Source organism: Melospiza georgiana, chromosome 30 (assembly GCF_028018845.1).
Source record: "Melospiza georgiana isolate bMelGeo1 chromosome 30, bMelGeo1.pri, whole genome shotgun sequence".
Lineage (NCBI taxonomy): Eukaryota > Metazoa > Chordata > Aves > Passeriformes > Passerellidae > Melospiza > Melospiza georgiana.
The window spans coordinates 260314-275426 of NC_080459.1; the positions used below are offsets into that span (position 1 = coordinate 260314).

The following is a 15113-nucleotide window of genomic DNA, read 5'->3' on the forward strand; positions in this document are numbered from 1 at the left end:
GAGAATGGGGGAATGGGGGAATGGGAATGGGAATGGGGGAATGGGAATGGGAATGGGAATGGGGGAATGGAGGAATGGGGGAATGAGAATGGGGGAATGGGGGAATGGGAATGGGAATGGGGGAATGGGAATGGGGGAATGGGAATGGGAATGGGGGAATGGGAATGGGAATGGGGGAATGGGAATGGGGGAATGGGAATGGGGGAATGGGAATGGGGGAATGGGGGAATGGGGGAATGGGAAAGGGGGAATGGGAATGGGAATGGGGGAATGGGGGAATGGGGGAATGGGGGAGTGGGAATGGGGGAATGGGAATGGGGAATGGGAATGGGAATGGGGAATGGGAATGGGGGAATGGGGGAATGGGAAAGGGGGAATGGGAATGGGGGAATGGGGGAATGGGAATGGGGGAATGGGAATGGGAATGGGGGAATGGGAATGGGAATGGGGGAATGGGAATGGGAATGGGAATGGGGGAATGGGAATGGGAATGGGGGAATGGGAATGGGGGAATGGGAATGGGGGAATGGGGGAATGGGAATGGGGAAATGGGAATGGGGGAATGGGAATGGGGGAAGGGGGGAATGGGAATGGGGGAATGGGAATGGGGGAATGGGGGAATGGGAATGGGGGAATGAGAATGGGGGAATGGGAATGGGGGAAGGGGGGAATGGGAATGGGAATGGGGGAATGGGAATGGGAATGGGAATGGGAATGGGAATGGGGGAAGGGGGGAATGGGAATGGGGGAATGGGAATGGGGGAATGGGGAATGGGGGAATGGGAATGGGGGAATGGGAATGGGAATGGGGGAATGGGGAATGGGGGAATGGGAATGGGGGAAGGGGGGAATGGGAATGGGGAAATGGGAATGGGGGAATGGGAATGGGAATGGGAATGGGGGAATGGGGAATGGGGGAATGGGAATGGGGGAAGGGGGGAATGGGGGAATGGGGGAATGGGGGAATGGGAATGGGGGAATGGGAATGGGGGAATGGGAATGGGGGAATGGGAATGGGGGAATGGGGGAATGGGGGAATGGGGGAATGGGGGAATGGGGGAATGGGGGAATGGGGGAATGGGGGAATGGGGGAATGGGAATGGGGGAATGGGAATGGGGGTATGGGGGAATGGGAATGGGGGAATGGGAATGGGGGAATAGGAATGGGAATGGGGGAATGGGGGAATGGGAATGGGGGAATGGGAATGGGAATGGGGGAAGGGGGGAATGGAAATGGGAATGGGGGAATGGGAATGGGGGAATGGGGGAATGGAGGAATGGGAATGGAGGAATGGGAATGGGGGAAGGGGAATGGGGGAATGGGAATGGGAGTGGGGGAATGGGAATGGGAATGGGGAAATGGGAATGGGGAATGGGAATGGGGGAATGGGAATGGGAATGGGGGAATGGGAATGGGGAATGGGGGAATGGGAATGGGGAATGGGAATGGGGGAATGGGAATGGGGAAATGGGAATGGGGAATGGGAATGGGGAAATGGGAATGGGGAATGGGAATGGGGAAATGGGAATGGGGAATGGGGGAATGGGAATGGGGAAATGGGAATGGGGGAATGGGGGAATGGGAGTGGGGGAATGGGAGTGGGGGAATGGAGGAATGGGAATGGGGGAATGGGAATGGGGAATGGGAATGGGATTGGTCTGGCACCAGGAATGGCACCAAGATGGATCCCTTGACAGGGTCAGCACCTCGTAACAAGGGGTGACACAGTGACACGGGGAGGTGACACAGGGAGGTGACACAGGGAGGTGACACAGGGAGGTGACAATGAGGTGACACGGTGACACAGGGAGGTGACAATGAGATGCCATCACTCACCCAGGGGCTGCACTCGGTGCTCCCGGGTGTACCTGACCCTCAGGTGAGCCCCCACGCAGGTGGCACACAGCCATGGGTTCAGCACAGGGTGACACAGGGAGGTGACACAGGGAGGTGACACGGTGACACAGGGAGGTGACAATGAGTGACACTCACCCAGGGGCTGCACTCGGTGCTCCCGGGTGTACCTGACCCTCAGGTGAGCCCCCACGCAGGTGGCACACAGCCATGGGGACAGCACAGGGTGACACAGGGAGGTGACAATGAGGTGACACGGTGACACAGGGAGGTGACAATGAGATGCCATCACTCACCCAGGGGCTGCACTCGGTGCTCCCGGGTGTACCTGACCCTCAGGTGAGCCCCCACGCAGGTGGCACACAGCGGCTCCGAGCACTCCAAGCAGAAGCTGGTGGCGCTGGCATTGTCCTCGCAGCTGGTGCAGCTCTGGGGACAAGGGACAGCTCATTAACCACCAGGGTTAATTAGCGCTAATTAGTGTTAATTAGGGTTAACGAGGCCGTACCTGGCTGCCGGCGCTGGGCTGCAGAAACAGGTTGTCCATGATGTCACCCAGGGGACACTGCTGGTGGCACACGGGGCACTCGAACGCTGAGGGGACACACAGGGGACACAGAGGGGACACGCACAGGGGACAGACAAGGGACACACAGGGACACAGAGGGGACACACACAGGGGACAGACAAGGGACACACAGGGACACAGAGGGGACACACAGGGACACAGAGGGACACACAGGGACACACAGGGACACACAGGGACACACACAGAGGGACACACACAGGGACACACAGGGACACAGAGGGGACACACAGGGACACAGAGGGGACACACACAGGGACACACAGGGGACACACAGGGACACACAGGGACACACACAGGGGACACACACAGGGACACACAGGGACACAGAGGGGACACACAGGGGACACACAGGGGACACACAGGGACACACAGGGGACACACACAGGGACACACAGGGGACACACAGGGACACACAGGGGACACACAGGGACACACAGGGACACACAGGGGACACGGAGGGGACACACACAGGGACAGACAGAGACAGACAGGGGACACACACAGGGGACACACAGGGGACACACAGGGACACACAGGGGACACACAGGGACACACAGGGGACACACAAGGGGACACACAGGGACACACACAGGGACACACACAGGGACACACAGGGGACACACAGGGGACACACAGGGACACACAGGGACACAGAGGGACACACACAGGGACACACAGGGGACACACACAGGGACACACACAGGGACACACACAGGGGACACACAGGGGACACACAGGGACACACACAGGGGGACACACACAGGGACACACACAGGGACACACACAGGGACACACACAGGGACACACACAGGGGACACACAGGGGACACACAGGGGACACACAGGGACACACACAGGGGGACACACACAGGGACACACACAGGGACACACACAGGGACACACACAGGGGACACACAGGGGACACACAGGGGACACACAGGGACACACACAGGGGGACACACACAGGGACACACACAGGGACACACAGGGGACACACAGGGACACACAGGGACACACAGGGACACAGAGGGGACACACACAGGGACACACAGGGGACACACAGGGGACACCCAGGGACACACAGGGAGACACAGGGACACACAGGGGACACACAGGGGACACCCAGGGACACACAGGGACACACACAGGGACACAGAGGGGACACACACAGGGGACACACAGGGACACACAGGGACACACAGGGGACACAGAGGGGACACAGAGGGGACACACAGGGACACACAGGGACACACACAGGGACACACAGGGACACACAGGGGACACACAGGGACACACAGGGACACACACAGGGACACAGAGGGGACACACACAGGGGACACACAGGGGACACACAGGGGACACACAGGGACACACACAGGGACACACACAGGGGACACACAGGGGACACACAGGGACACACACAGGGGACACACAGGGGACACACAGGGACACACAGGGACACACAGGGGACACACACAGGGACACACAGGGGACACACAGGGACACACAGGGGACACACAGGGGACACACACAGGGACACAGAGGGGACACACACAGGGACACACAGGGACACACAGGGACACACAGGGGACACACACAGGGGACACACAGGGACACACACAGGGACACAGAGGGGACACACACAGGGGACACACAGGGGACACACAGGGGACACACAGGGGACACACAGGGGACACACAGGGACACACACAGGGACACAGAGGGGACACACACAGGGACACACAGGGGACACACAGGGGACACACAGGGGACACACAGGGGACACACACAGGGACACACAAGGACACACAGGGACACACAGGGACACACAGGGACACAGAGGGGACACACAGGGACACACAGGGACACACACAGGGACACACACAGGGACACAGAGGGGACACACAGGGACACACAGGGGACACAGTTATTCCATGGTGTCCTTGTCACCTCCCTTGTCACCTCCACTGCCACCAGGGCCACCAAGGTCACCTCAGGGAGGGCCAGGGGACAGCGATGCGCCCAGGGAGGGAACACTGCAATCTCCCAGTAGCTCCCAGTATCCCCCAGTGCTCCCGTAATTCCCAGTATCTCCCAGTAAGCCCCAGTACTCCCATTGTTCCCAGTGTTCCCAGTAACCCCCAGTGCTCCCAGTAACCCCCAGTGTTCCCAGTAACCCCCAGTGTTCCCAGTAACCCCCAGTGCTCCCAGTAACCCCCAGTGCTCCCAGTAACCCCCAGTGCTCCCAGTAATCCCCAGTGCTCCCAGTAACCCCCAGTGCTCCCAGTAAGCCCCAGTGTTCCCAGTAACCCCCAGTGCTCCCAGTATCTCCCAGTAATCCCCAGTACTCCCAGTGCTCCCAGTAATCCCCAGTGCTCCCAGTAATCCCCAGTACTCCCAGTGCTCCCAGTAATCCCCAGTAATCCCAGTACCTCTGAGTATCTCCCAGTAACCCCCAGGATCTCCCAGTGCTCCCAGTAACCCCCAGTGCTCCCAGTATCTCCCAGTAACCTCCAGTGCTCCCAGTATCTCCCAGTAATCCCCAGTACTCCCAGTATCTCCCAGTGCTCCCAGTAACCCCCAGTATCTCCCAGTAATCCCCAGCGCTCCCAGTAACCCCCAGTATCTCCCAGTAATCCCCAGTGCTCCCAGTAACCCCCAGTATCTCCCAGTAATCCCCAGTGCTGCCAGTAATCCCCAGTACTCCCAGTATCTCCCAGTAATCCCCAGTACTCCCAGTAATCCCCAGTACTCCCAGTATCTCTGAGTATCTCCCAGTGCTCCCAGTAACCCCCAGGCTCTCCCAGTAAGCCCCTGAGCATTCCCAGTAACCTGCAGTGCTCCCAGTCTCTTCCAGTGTTCCCAGTAAGCCCCTGAGCATCCCCCAGTATCCACAGTGCTCCCAGTATCTCCCAGTATCCCCATTAACCCCCACTAACCCCCAGTGTTCCCAGTCTCTCCCAGTACCCCCAGTATCTCCCAGTGACTCCCAGCATCTCCCACTGGCTCCCAGTATCTCCCAGTGTTCCCAGTAACTCCCAGTGCTCCCAGTAACCCTCGGTATCTTCCAGTATTCCCCAGTAACCCCCAGTGCTCCCAGTATCTCCTGCTACCTCCCAGTATCTCCCAGTGTTCCCAGGCTCTCCCAGTAACCCCCATATCTCCCAGTGTTCCCAGGCTCTCCCAGTAACCCCCAGTATCTCCCAGTGTTCCCAGTATCCCCCAGTAAACCCCAGTATCTCCCAGTGTCTCCCAGTGTTCCCAGTGACCCCCCAATACCCCCCAATATATCCCAGTGTTCCCAGTATCTCCCAGTAACCCCCACTGCTCCCACTGTTCCCAGTAACCCTCAGTGTTCCCAGTATCTCCCAGTGGCTCCCAGTATCTCCCAGTGGCTCCCAGTATCTCCCAGTGTTCCCAGTATCCCCCAGTGCTCCCAGTATCGCCCAGTGCTCCCAGTATCCCCAGTAACCTCCAGTATCCCCTCACCGTTCTTGTCCCCGTGCTCGCTGCCGATGCAGCCCCGGCACACGGAGTGCAGGCACGGCAGCAGCCTCGGTTTCCGCTGCGGGCTCAGCCGCTGCCTGCAGGCCCCGCAGAGCTCCAGCAGCCCCAGCGGCTCGGGCAGCTCCGCTCCGCTGGCCCCGGGGCCGCTCCCGAGCGCCGCCGCCACCTCAGGCGCCGCCATGGCGGCCGCGTCCCCCTCACGATGGGCACGGAGTGCTGCTCCCGCCCCCGCGCCGCCCCGAGGCCAATCAGCGCCCTCGGTGCCTGATTGACGTTGTGGAGAACCAATGGAAGGGCTGGAGGGCGGGGATTAGTGGGGATTGACAGGGCGCGGGAGCAATGGGAGAGGAGAAGGCGGGAAGGAGAGGGCGGGAGGAGGTCTCCGGCGCGTGGAGGCGAACGGGCCAATCAGCGAGCAGAGCGGGAGGAGCTGAGCCAATCAGCGGGCGTAGATCCCTGGGGAAGGCGGGGGCTTCTTGGACTGAGCGGCCAATCGGCATCAGCGCGCGACGAGGAGGCGGGGCCGATGAAGTGATGGACAGCTGGACGAACCAATGGGGAGCAGAAATGGGGAAGGACTGGGAATACTGGGAGAGACTGGGGGTTACTGGGAGCACTGGGAGTTGCTGGGGGTTACTGGGAGCACTGGGGGTTACTGGGAGCACTGGGGTTACTGGGAGCACTTCAGGATGTCCCAGAGCTCCCAGTGCTCCCAGTAACCCCCAGTGCTCCCAGTGTTCCCAGCATCCCCCAGTCTCTCCCAGTGCTCCCAGTAACCCCGAGTGTTCCCAGTAACGCTCAGTACTGCCAGTATCTCCCAGTAATCCCAGTAAGCCCCAGTACTCCCAGGTAATCCCAGTAAGCCCCAGTGTCTCTCAGTGTTCCCAGTCCCTCCCAGTGTTCCCAGTAAATCCCAGTGGCTCCCAGTAGCTCTCAATGCTCCCAGTTCTCCCAGTAACCCCGAGTGTTCCCAGTAACCCCCAGTACTCCCAGTAACACCATGTAATCCCAGTAACACCAGGTAATCCCAGTAACCCCCAGTCCCTCCCAGTGTTCCCAGTCACTCCCAGTATCTCCCAGTGCTCCCAGTACTCCTCAGTAACTCCCAGTGCTCCCAGGATTCCCAGTAACTCCCAGTTACTCCCAATTGCTGGGAGTGTCTGGGAACTACTGGGACTACTGGGGATCACTGGGGGTTACTGGGAGCACTGGGGGTTACTGGGAGCACTGGGAGGGACTGGGACAGAGCTGAGCAGGTGACACAGCACAGGTGACACAGCACAGGTGACACCCCACAGGTGACACCACAGGTGACACCCCACAGGTGACACAGCACAGGTGACACCACAGGTGACACAGCACAGGTGACACAGCCCAGGTGACACAGCACAGGTGACACAGCACAGGTGACACAGCCCAGGTGACACCCCACAGGTGACACCCCACAGGTGACACAGCCCAGGTGACACAGCACAGGTGACACCCCACAGGTGACACCACAGGTGACACCCCACAGGTGACACAGCACAGGTGACACCACAGGTGACACAGCACAGGTGACACCCCACAGGTGACACAGCACAGGTGACACCCCACAGGTGACACCACAGGTGACACAGCACAGGTGACACCCCACAGGTGACACCCCACAGGTGACACAGCACAGGTGACACAGCACAGGTGACACCCCACAGGTCACACCACAGGTGACACCCCACAGGTGACACCCCACAGGTGACACAGCACAGGTGACACAGCCCAGGTGACACAGCACAGGTGACACAGCACAGGTGACGTCACTTTTAATGTAAAAAACAGCAAAAAGCAGCACCAAGAGTGTCCCCGAACCCCCGGGGTCATTGTCACCATCGAGGGGACGGGAGCGAGGCCGGCCCCACGTCCAGCCCCAGCTCTGGGGTCACTCTCAGGTGTCTCTGGGTCCTTCTCCAGGTGGGACACCTCAATCCAGCCCTGCGAGCATCTCCATGGCCACCCATGGTCCATCCGTCCATCCAATCTCCATGGCCACCCATGGTCCATCCATCCAACCATCTCCATGGCCACCCATGGTCCATCCATCCAACCATCTCCATGGCCACCCATGGTCCATCCATCCAATCATCTCCATGGCCACCCATGGTCCATCTGTCCATCCAATCTCCATGGCCACCCATGGTCCATCCGTCCATCCAATCTCCATGGCCACCCATGGTCCATCTGTCCATCCAATCATCTCCATGGCCACCCATGGTCCATCCATCCAACCAATCATCTCCATGGCCACCCATGGTCCATCCGTCCATCCAATCTCCATGGCCACCCATGGTCCATCCGTCCATCCAACCATCTCCATGGCCACCCATGGTCCATCCGTCCATCCAATCATCTCCATGGCCACCCATGGTCCATCTGTCCATCCAATCATCTCCATGGCCACCCATGGTCCATCCGTCCATCCAATCTCCATGGCCACCCATGGTCCATCCATCCAACCATCTCCATGGCCACCCATGGTCCATCCATCCATCCAACCATCTCCATGGCCACCCATGGTCCATCCGTCCATCCAACCATCTCCATGGCCACTCATGGTCCATCTGTCCATCCAATCATCTCCATGGCCACCCATGGTCCATCTGTCCATCCAATCATCTCCATGGCCACTCATGGTCCATCTGTCCATCCAATCATCTCCATGGCCACTCATGGTCCATCTGTCCATCCAACCATCTCCATGGCCACTCACGGTCCATCCATCCATCCAACCATCTCCATGGCCACTCATGGTCCATCCATCCAATCCCTGTTCTAGAACATTCTCGGGGTCCCATCAGGTCATTGACATCATCACCCTCATTGTCCAACCCTCTGAGCATCTCCATGGTCACTCATGGTCCATCTGTCCAATCTCCGTGTCCAACAGAGTTCCAGAACATTCCGGGGGTCCCACCAGGTCAATGACATCATCACCCTCATGGTCCAACTCTCTGAGCATCTCCACAGCCACTCATGGTCCATCTGTCCATCCAATCATCTCCATGGCCACTCACAGTGTGGTCCATCTGTCCAATCCCTGTGTCCAAAGAAGTTCCAGAACATTCTCGGGGTCCCATCAGATCATCACCCTCATTCTCCAGCCCTCTGAGCATCTCCATGGCCACTCATGGTCCATCTGTCCATCCAATCATCTCCATGGCCATTCATGGTCCATCTGTCCATCCAATCATCTCCATGGCCACCCATGGTCCATCCATCCATCCAATCATCTCCATGGCCACTCACAGTCCATCTGTCCAATCTCCGTGTCCAACACAGTTCCAGAACATTACGGGGGTCCCACCAGGTCAATGACATCATCATCCCCATGGTCCATCCATCCAATCATCTCCATGGCCACTCACGGTCCATCCATCCAATCCCCGTGCCCACCAGAGTTCCAGAACATTCCGGGGGTCCATCAGATCAGGATCTGTCCCTGCTCATGGCCCTGCCTGGCCCCCCAGGTGTCCCCCCCGGGTGTCCCCCCCGTCCCCTTCTCCTGTCCCCAGGCAGGTGCCCCCACCCTGCAGAAGCCCCTGGAGATGCCCTCACGCTCCTGCTCCATCGCTCACCCCCAGGCCCTCCCTGCCGGCCCCACCGGGGGCTGGGACCCCTCCTCAGCTGTGGGAGCGGGGCCAGCGCCCACCACGGCCGGACACGGGCCCGGGGCAGGTTCTGCTGGTGGCCCTGGTGATGGTGCTGCTGGTGGCCCTGCTGGTGGCCCTGGTAGTGTTCCTGCTGGTGGTGGCCCTGGTGATGTTCCTGGTGGTGTTCTTGGTGGTGGTCCTGGTGGTGGCCCTGGTGGTTGCCCCAGTGATGGCCCTGATGGTGGCCTTGGTGGTGGCCCCAGTGGTGGCCCTGGTGGTGGCCCTGGTGGTGGCCTCAGTGGTTGCTCAGATGGTGGCCCTGGTGGTCCTGATGGTGGCCCTGCTGGTGGTCCCGGTGGTGTTCCTGGTGGTGGCCCCGGTGGCAGTCCAGGTGAAGGTCCTGCTGATGGCCCCGGTGGTGTTCCTGATGGTGGCCCTGGTGGTGGCCCTGGTGGTGGCCTCAGTGGTGGTCCTGCTGGCCCTGGTGGCCCCGATGGTGGCCTCGGTGACAGTCCCAGTGATCGCCCTGGTGGCAGCCCTGGTGACCCCAATGGTGGCCCTGGTGACAGTCCCAGTGGTGGCCCTGTTGGTGGTGGTGGCCCTGGTGGCAGTCTAAGCGGTGGCCCTGGTGGCAGTGGTGGCCCCGGTGGCAGCCCTGGCGATGACCTGGGGGGCAGTCCTGCTGGCAGTTCCAGTGGTGGCCCTGGTGGAGGTGGTGGCCCTGTTTGCCCTGGTGGCAGTCCCAGTGGTGGCCCCAGCGCCAGCCCAGATGGTGGCCCTGTTGGTGGCTCTGGTGGCAGCCCTAGTGGTGGTCCTGGTGGCAGTCCTGATGGTGGCCCTGGTGGCAGCCCGGTGGTGGCCCTGGTGGCAGCCCAGGTGGCAGTCCGAGTTGTGGCCCTGGTGGCACCCCAGGCGATTGTCCTGGTGACAGTCTCGGTGGTGGCCCTGGTGGCGATCCTGCAGGTGGCCCTGCTGGTGGCCCTGGTGGCAGTCCTGGTGGCGGCCCTGGTGGTGGCCCCAGTGGCATCGCAGATGGTGGTCCTGGCGATGGCCCAGATGGTGGTCCTGCTGGTGGCCCCAGTGGTGGCCCTGGTGGCAGCCCTGGTGGCGGTCCTGGTGGCAGTCCCCGTGATGGTCCTGCTGGTGGCCCCAGTGGTGGCCCTGGTGGCAGCCCAGATTGTGGCCCTGGTGGCAATCCTGGTGGCAGCCCAGGTGGTGGCCCTGGTGATGGCCCTGGTGGCAGTCCCAGTGTCGCTGCTGTCCCCGATGGCAGTGCCAGTGGTGTCCTTGCTGTCCCCATCGCTGTCCCCGTTGCTGTCCCCATTGTCGGTGTCCCAGGTGCCAGTGCCATCGGTGTCCCCGCTGTCCCCGCTGGTGTCCCTGCTGTCCCTGGTGGAGGCCCTGGTTGCAGTCCCATCGGTGCCAGTCCCATCGCTGTCCCCGCTGCTGTCCCCATTGTCAGTGTCCCTGGTGCCAGTGCCATCGGTGTCCCTGCTGTCCCAGGTGCCAGTCCCATCAGTGTCCCCAGCGTTGTCCCCACTGTTGGGGTCCCTGGTGCCAGTCCCATCACTGTCCCCGCTTCTGTCCCCATTGCTGTCCCCATTGTCGCTGTCCCCGTTGTCGCTGTCCCCATTGTCACTGTCCCTGGTGCCAGTCCCATTGGTGTCCCTGCTGTCCCCGTTGCTGCTGTCCCCGTTACTGTCCCCATTGCTGCTGTCCCATGGTGTCCCGCGTGCCTCTGGAGCGTCCCCATTGCTGTCCCTGTCGCTGTCCCCGCTGTCGGTGTCCCAGGTGCCAGTCCCACTGCTGTCCCCATTGCTGTCCCTGTCGGTGTCCCAGGTGCCAGTCCCATTGCTGTCCCCATTGCTGTCCCTGTCGCTGTCCCAGGTGCCAGTCCCATTGCTGTCCCCATTGCTGTCCCTGTCAGTGTCCCAGGTGCCAGTCCCATTGCTGTCCCTGTCGGTGTCCCAGGTGCCAGTCCCACTGCTGTCCCCGCTGTCTCTGTTGCTGTCCCCATTGCTGTCCCCGTCGGTGTCCCTGGTGGCAGTCCCATTTGTGACCCCATTGCTGTCCCTGGGTGCGCGGTGGCCACCGTGTGCCTCTGGAGTGGCGCGCGGTGTGTCCCCGTTGCTGTCCCCATTGTCATTGTCCCTGGTGGCAGTCCCATCGCTGTCCCCATCGCTGTCCCCGTTGCTGTCCCTGTTGGCAGTCCCATCGCTGTCCCCATCGCCGTCCCCATTGCTGTCCCCATCGCTGTCCCCATCGCCGTCCCCATTGCTGTCCCCGTTGCTGTCCCTGGTGGCAGTCCCATCGCCGTCCCCATTGCTGTCCCCGTTGCTGTCCCTGGTGGCAGTCCCATCGCTGTCCCCATCGCCGTCCCCATCGCTGTCCCCATTGCTGTCCCCGTTGCTGTCCCTGTTGGCAGTCCCATCGCTGTCCCCATCGCTGTCCCCATCGCTGTCCCCATCGCCGTCCCCATTGCTGTCCCCATCGCCGTCCCCATTGCTGTCCCCGTTGCTGTCCCTGTTGGCAGTCCCATCGCTGTCCCCATCGCCGTCCCCATCGCCGTCCCCATCGCCGTCCCCATCGCCGTCCCGTGCTGTCCCACGTGCCTGCTGATGGCGGCCCGTGGCGCGCAGCCGCGGCGGGCGAGGCGGCGCTCGGGGCGGCGCTCGGGGCGGTGCGTGCGCATGTGCACGTTGAGCGAGCTCTTCTGCGTGAAGCGCTTGCAGCACACGGAGCACTGGAAGGCGCGCACGCCCGTGTGCGTCACCATGTGCTTCAGCAGGTAATCGCGGAGCGAGAAGGAGCGCCAGCACACCGAGCACTGGTGGGGCTTCTCACCTGTGCGGAGAGAAACGGGCACTGTGGTCAGTGGGGTCAGTGTGGGTCAGTGTGGTCAGTGTGGTCAGTGTGGGTCAGTGTGGTCAGTGTGGTCAGTGTGGGTCAGTACTGGTCAGTGTGGTCAGTGGGGTCAGTGTGGGTCAGTGTGGTCAGTGTGGTCAGTGTAGTCAGTGTGGTCAGTGTGGTCAGTGGGGTCAGTGTGGGTCAGTGTGGTCAGTGTGGTCAGTGTGGTCAGTGTGGTCAGTGTGGGTCAGTGTGGTCAGTGTGGGTCAGTGTGGGTCAGTGTGGTCAGTGTGGGTCAGTGTGGTCAGTGTAGTCAGTACTGGTCAGTGTGGTCAGTGTGGGTCAGTGTGGTCAGTGTAGTCAGTGTAGTCAGTACTGGTCAGTGTGGTCAGTGTGGGTCAGTGTGGGTCAGTGTGGTCAGTGTGGTCAGTGTAGTCAGTGTGGTCAGTGGGGTCAGTGTGGGTCAGTGTGGTCAGTGTGGTCAGTGTGGTCAGTGTGGTCAGTGTGGGTCAGTGTGGTCAGTGTGGGTCAGTGTGGGTCAGTGTGGTCAGTGTGGTCAGTGTGGTCAGTGTGGGTCAGTGGGGTCAGTGTGGTCAGTGTGGGTCGGTGTGGGTCAGTGTGGGTCAGTGTGGGTCAGTGTGGTCAGTGTGGTAAGTACTGGTCAGTGGGGTCAGTGTGGTCAGTGTGGGTCAGTACTGGTCAGTGTGGGTCAGTGTGGTCAGTGTGGGTCAGTGGGGTCAGTGTGGTCAGTGTGGGTCAGTGTGGGTCAGTGTGGTCAGTGTGGTCAGTGTGGGTCAGTGTGGGTCAGTGGGGTCAGTGTGGTCAGTACTGGTCAGTGTGGGTCAGTGTGGTCAGTGTGGTCAGTGTGGTCAGTGCGGTCAGTGTGGGTCAGTGTGGTCAGTGTGGGTCAGTGTGGTCAGTGTGGGTCAGTGTGGGTCAGTGTGGTCAGTGTGGGTCAGTGTGGGTCAGTGTGGTCAGTGTGGTCAGTGTGGGTCAGTGTGGTCAGTGGGGTCAGTGGGGTCAGTGTGGGTCAGTGTGGGTCAGTGTGGTCAGTGTGGGTCAGTACTGGTCAGTGTGGGTCAGTGTGGTCAGTGTGGTCAGTGTGGGTCAGTGTGGTCAGTGCGGTCAGTGTGGTCAGTGTGGTCAGTGTGGTCAGTGTGGTCAGTGGGGTCAGTGTGATCAGTGTGGGTCGGTGTGGGTCAGTGTGGTCAGTGTGGGTCAGTGGGGTCAGTGTGGTCAGTGTGGGTCAGTGTGGGTCAGTGTGGTCAGTGTGGGTCAGTGTGGTCAGTGTGGTCAGTGTGGTCAGTGGGGTCAGTGTGGTCAGTGTGGTCAGTGTGGTCAGTGTGGTCAGTGTGGGTCAGTGTGGTCAGTGTGGGTCAGTGTGGGTCAGTGTGGGTCAGTGTGGTCAGTGTGGTCAGTGTGGGTCAGTGTGGTCAGTGTGGTCAGTGTGGGTCAGTGTGGTCAGTGGGGTCAGTGGGGTCAGTGTGGGTCAGTGTGGGTCAGTGTGGTCAGTGTGGGTCAGTGTGGTCAGTGTGGTCAGTGTGGTCAGTGTGGTCAGTGGGGTCAGTGGGGTCAGTACTGGTCAGTGTGGGTCAGTGTGGTCAGTGTGGGTCAGTGTGGGTCAGTGTGGTCAGTGTAGTCAGTACTGGTCAGTGTGGGCAGTGTGGTCAGTGTGGGTCAGTGTGGTCAGTGTGGGTCAGTGTGGGTCAGTGTGGTCAGTGTGGGTCGGTGGGGTCAGTGTGGTCAGTGTGGGTCAGTGTGGGTCAGTGTGGGTCAGTGTGGGTCAGTGTGGTCAGCGGTCAGTGTGGGTCAGTGTGGTCAGTGTGGGTCAGTGGGGTCAGTGTGGTCAGTGTGGTCAGTGTGGGTCACTGTGGTCAGTGTGGGTCAGTGTGGGTCCGTGTGGTCAGTGTGGTCAGTACTGGTCAGTGTGGTCAGTGTGGTCAGTGGGGTCAGTGTGGTCAGTGTGGTCAGTACTGGTCAGTGTGGTCAGTGTGGTCAGTGTGGGTCAGTGTGGTCAGTGTGGTCAGTACTGGTCAGTGTGGTCAGTGTGGTCAGTGTGGGTCCGTGTGGTCAGTGTGGTCAGTACTGGTCAGTGTGGTCAGTGTGGTCAGTGTGGGTCCGTGTGGTCAGTGTGGTCAGTACTGGTCAGTGTGGTCAGTGTGGTCAGTGGGGTCAGTGTGGTCAGTGTGGTCAGTACTGGTCAGTGTGGGTCAGTGGGGTCAGTGTGGTCAGTGTGGTCAGTGTGGGTCACTGTGGTCAGTGTGGGTCAGTGTGGGTCCGTGTGGTCAGTGTGGTCAGTACTGGTCAGTGTGGTCAGTGTGGTCAGTGGGGTCAGTGTGGTCAGTGTGGTCAGTACTGGTCAGTGTGGTCAGTGTGGTCAGTGTGGGTCAGTGTGGTCAGTGTGGTCAGTACTGGTCAGTGTGGTCAGTGTGGTCAGTGTGGGTCAGTGTGGGTCAGTGTGGTCAGTGTGGTCAGTGTGGGTCAGTGGGGTCAGTGTGGTCACTGGGGTCTGTACTGGTCAGTGTGGTCAGTGTGGGTCAGTGGTCAGTGTGGGTCAGTGTGGGTCAGTGTGGTCAGTACTGGTCAGTGTGGTCAGTGTGGTCAGTGTGGTCAGTACTGGTCAGTGTGGGTCAGTGTGGGTCAGTGTGGTCAGTGTGGTCAGTGTGGGTCAGTACTGGTCAGTGTGGTCA

The 15113-nt window shown here is 60.5% G+C and overlaps 1 protein-coding gene across 1 annotated transcript in view; it reads right to left on the minus strand.

The window, feature by feature from the left end:
• TRIM28 (tripartite motif containing 28) overlaps positions 1-6132 on the minus strand; it is a 44295-nt gene extending 38163 nt beyond the window's left edge. Inside the window, exons 1-4 of the mRNA XM_058042239.1 lie at positions 5933-6132; positions 2364-2449; positions 2148-2284; positions 1838-2025 (exon numbers count right to left, since the gene is read on the minus strand). Of these exons, the coding sequence (XP_057898222.1) occupies positions 1838-2025; positions 2148-2284; positions 2364-2449; positions 5933-6131 (610 nt within the window). The 5' untranslated portion in view covers position 6132. The remainder of the gene's footprint in view (positions 1-1837; positions 2026-2147; positions 2285-2363; positions 2450-5932) is intronic.
• Between the last annotated feature and the right edge of the window lie 8981 nt (positions 6133-15113).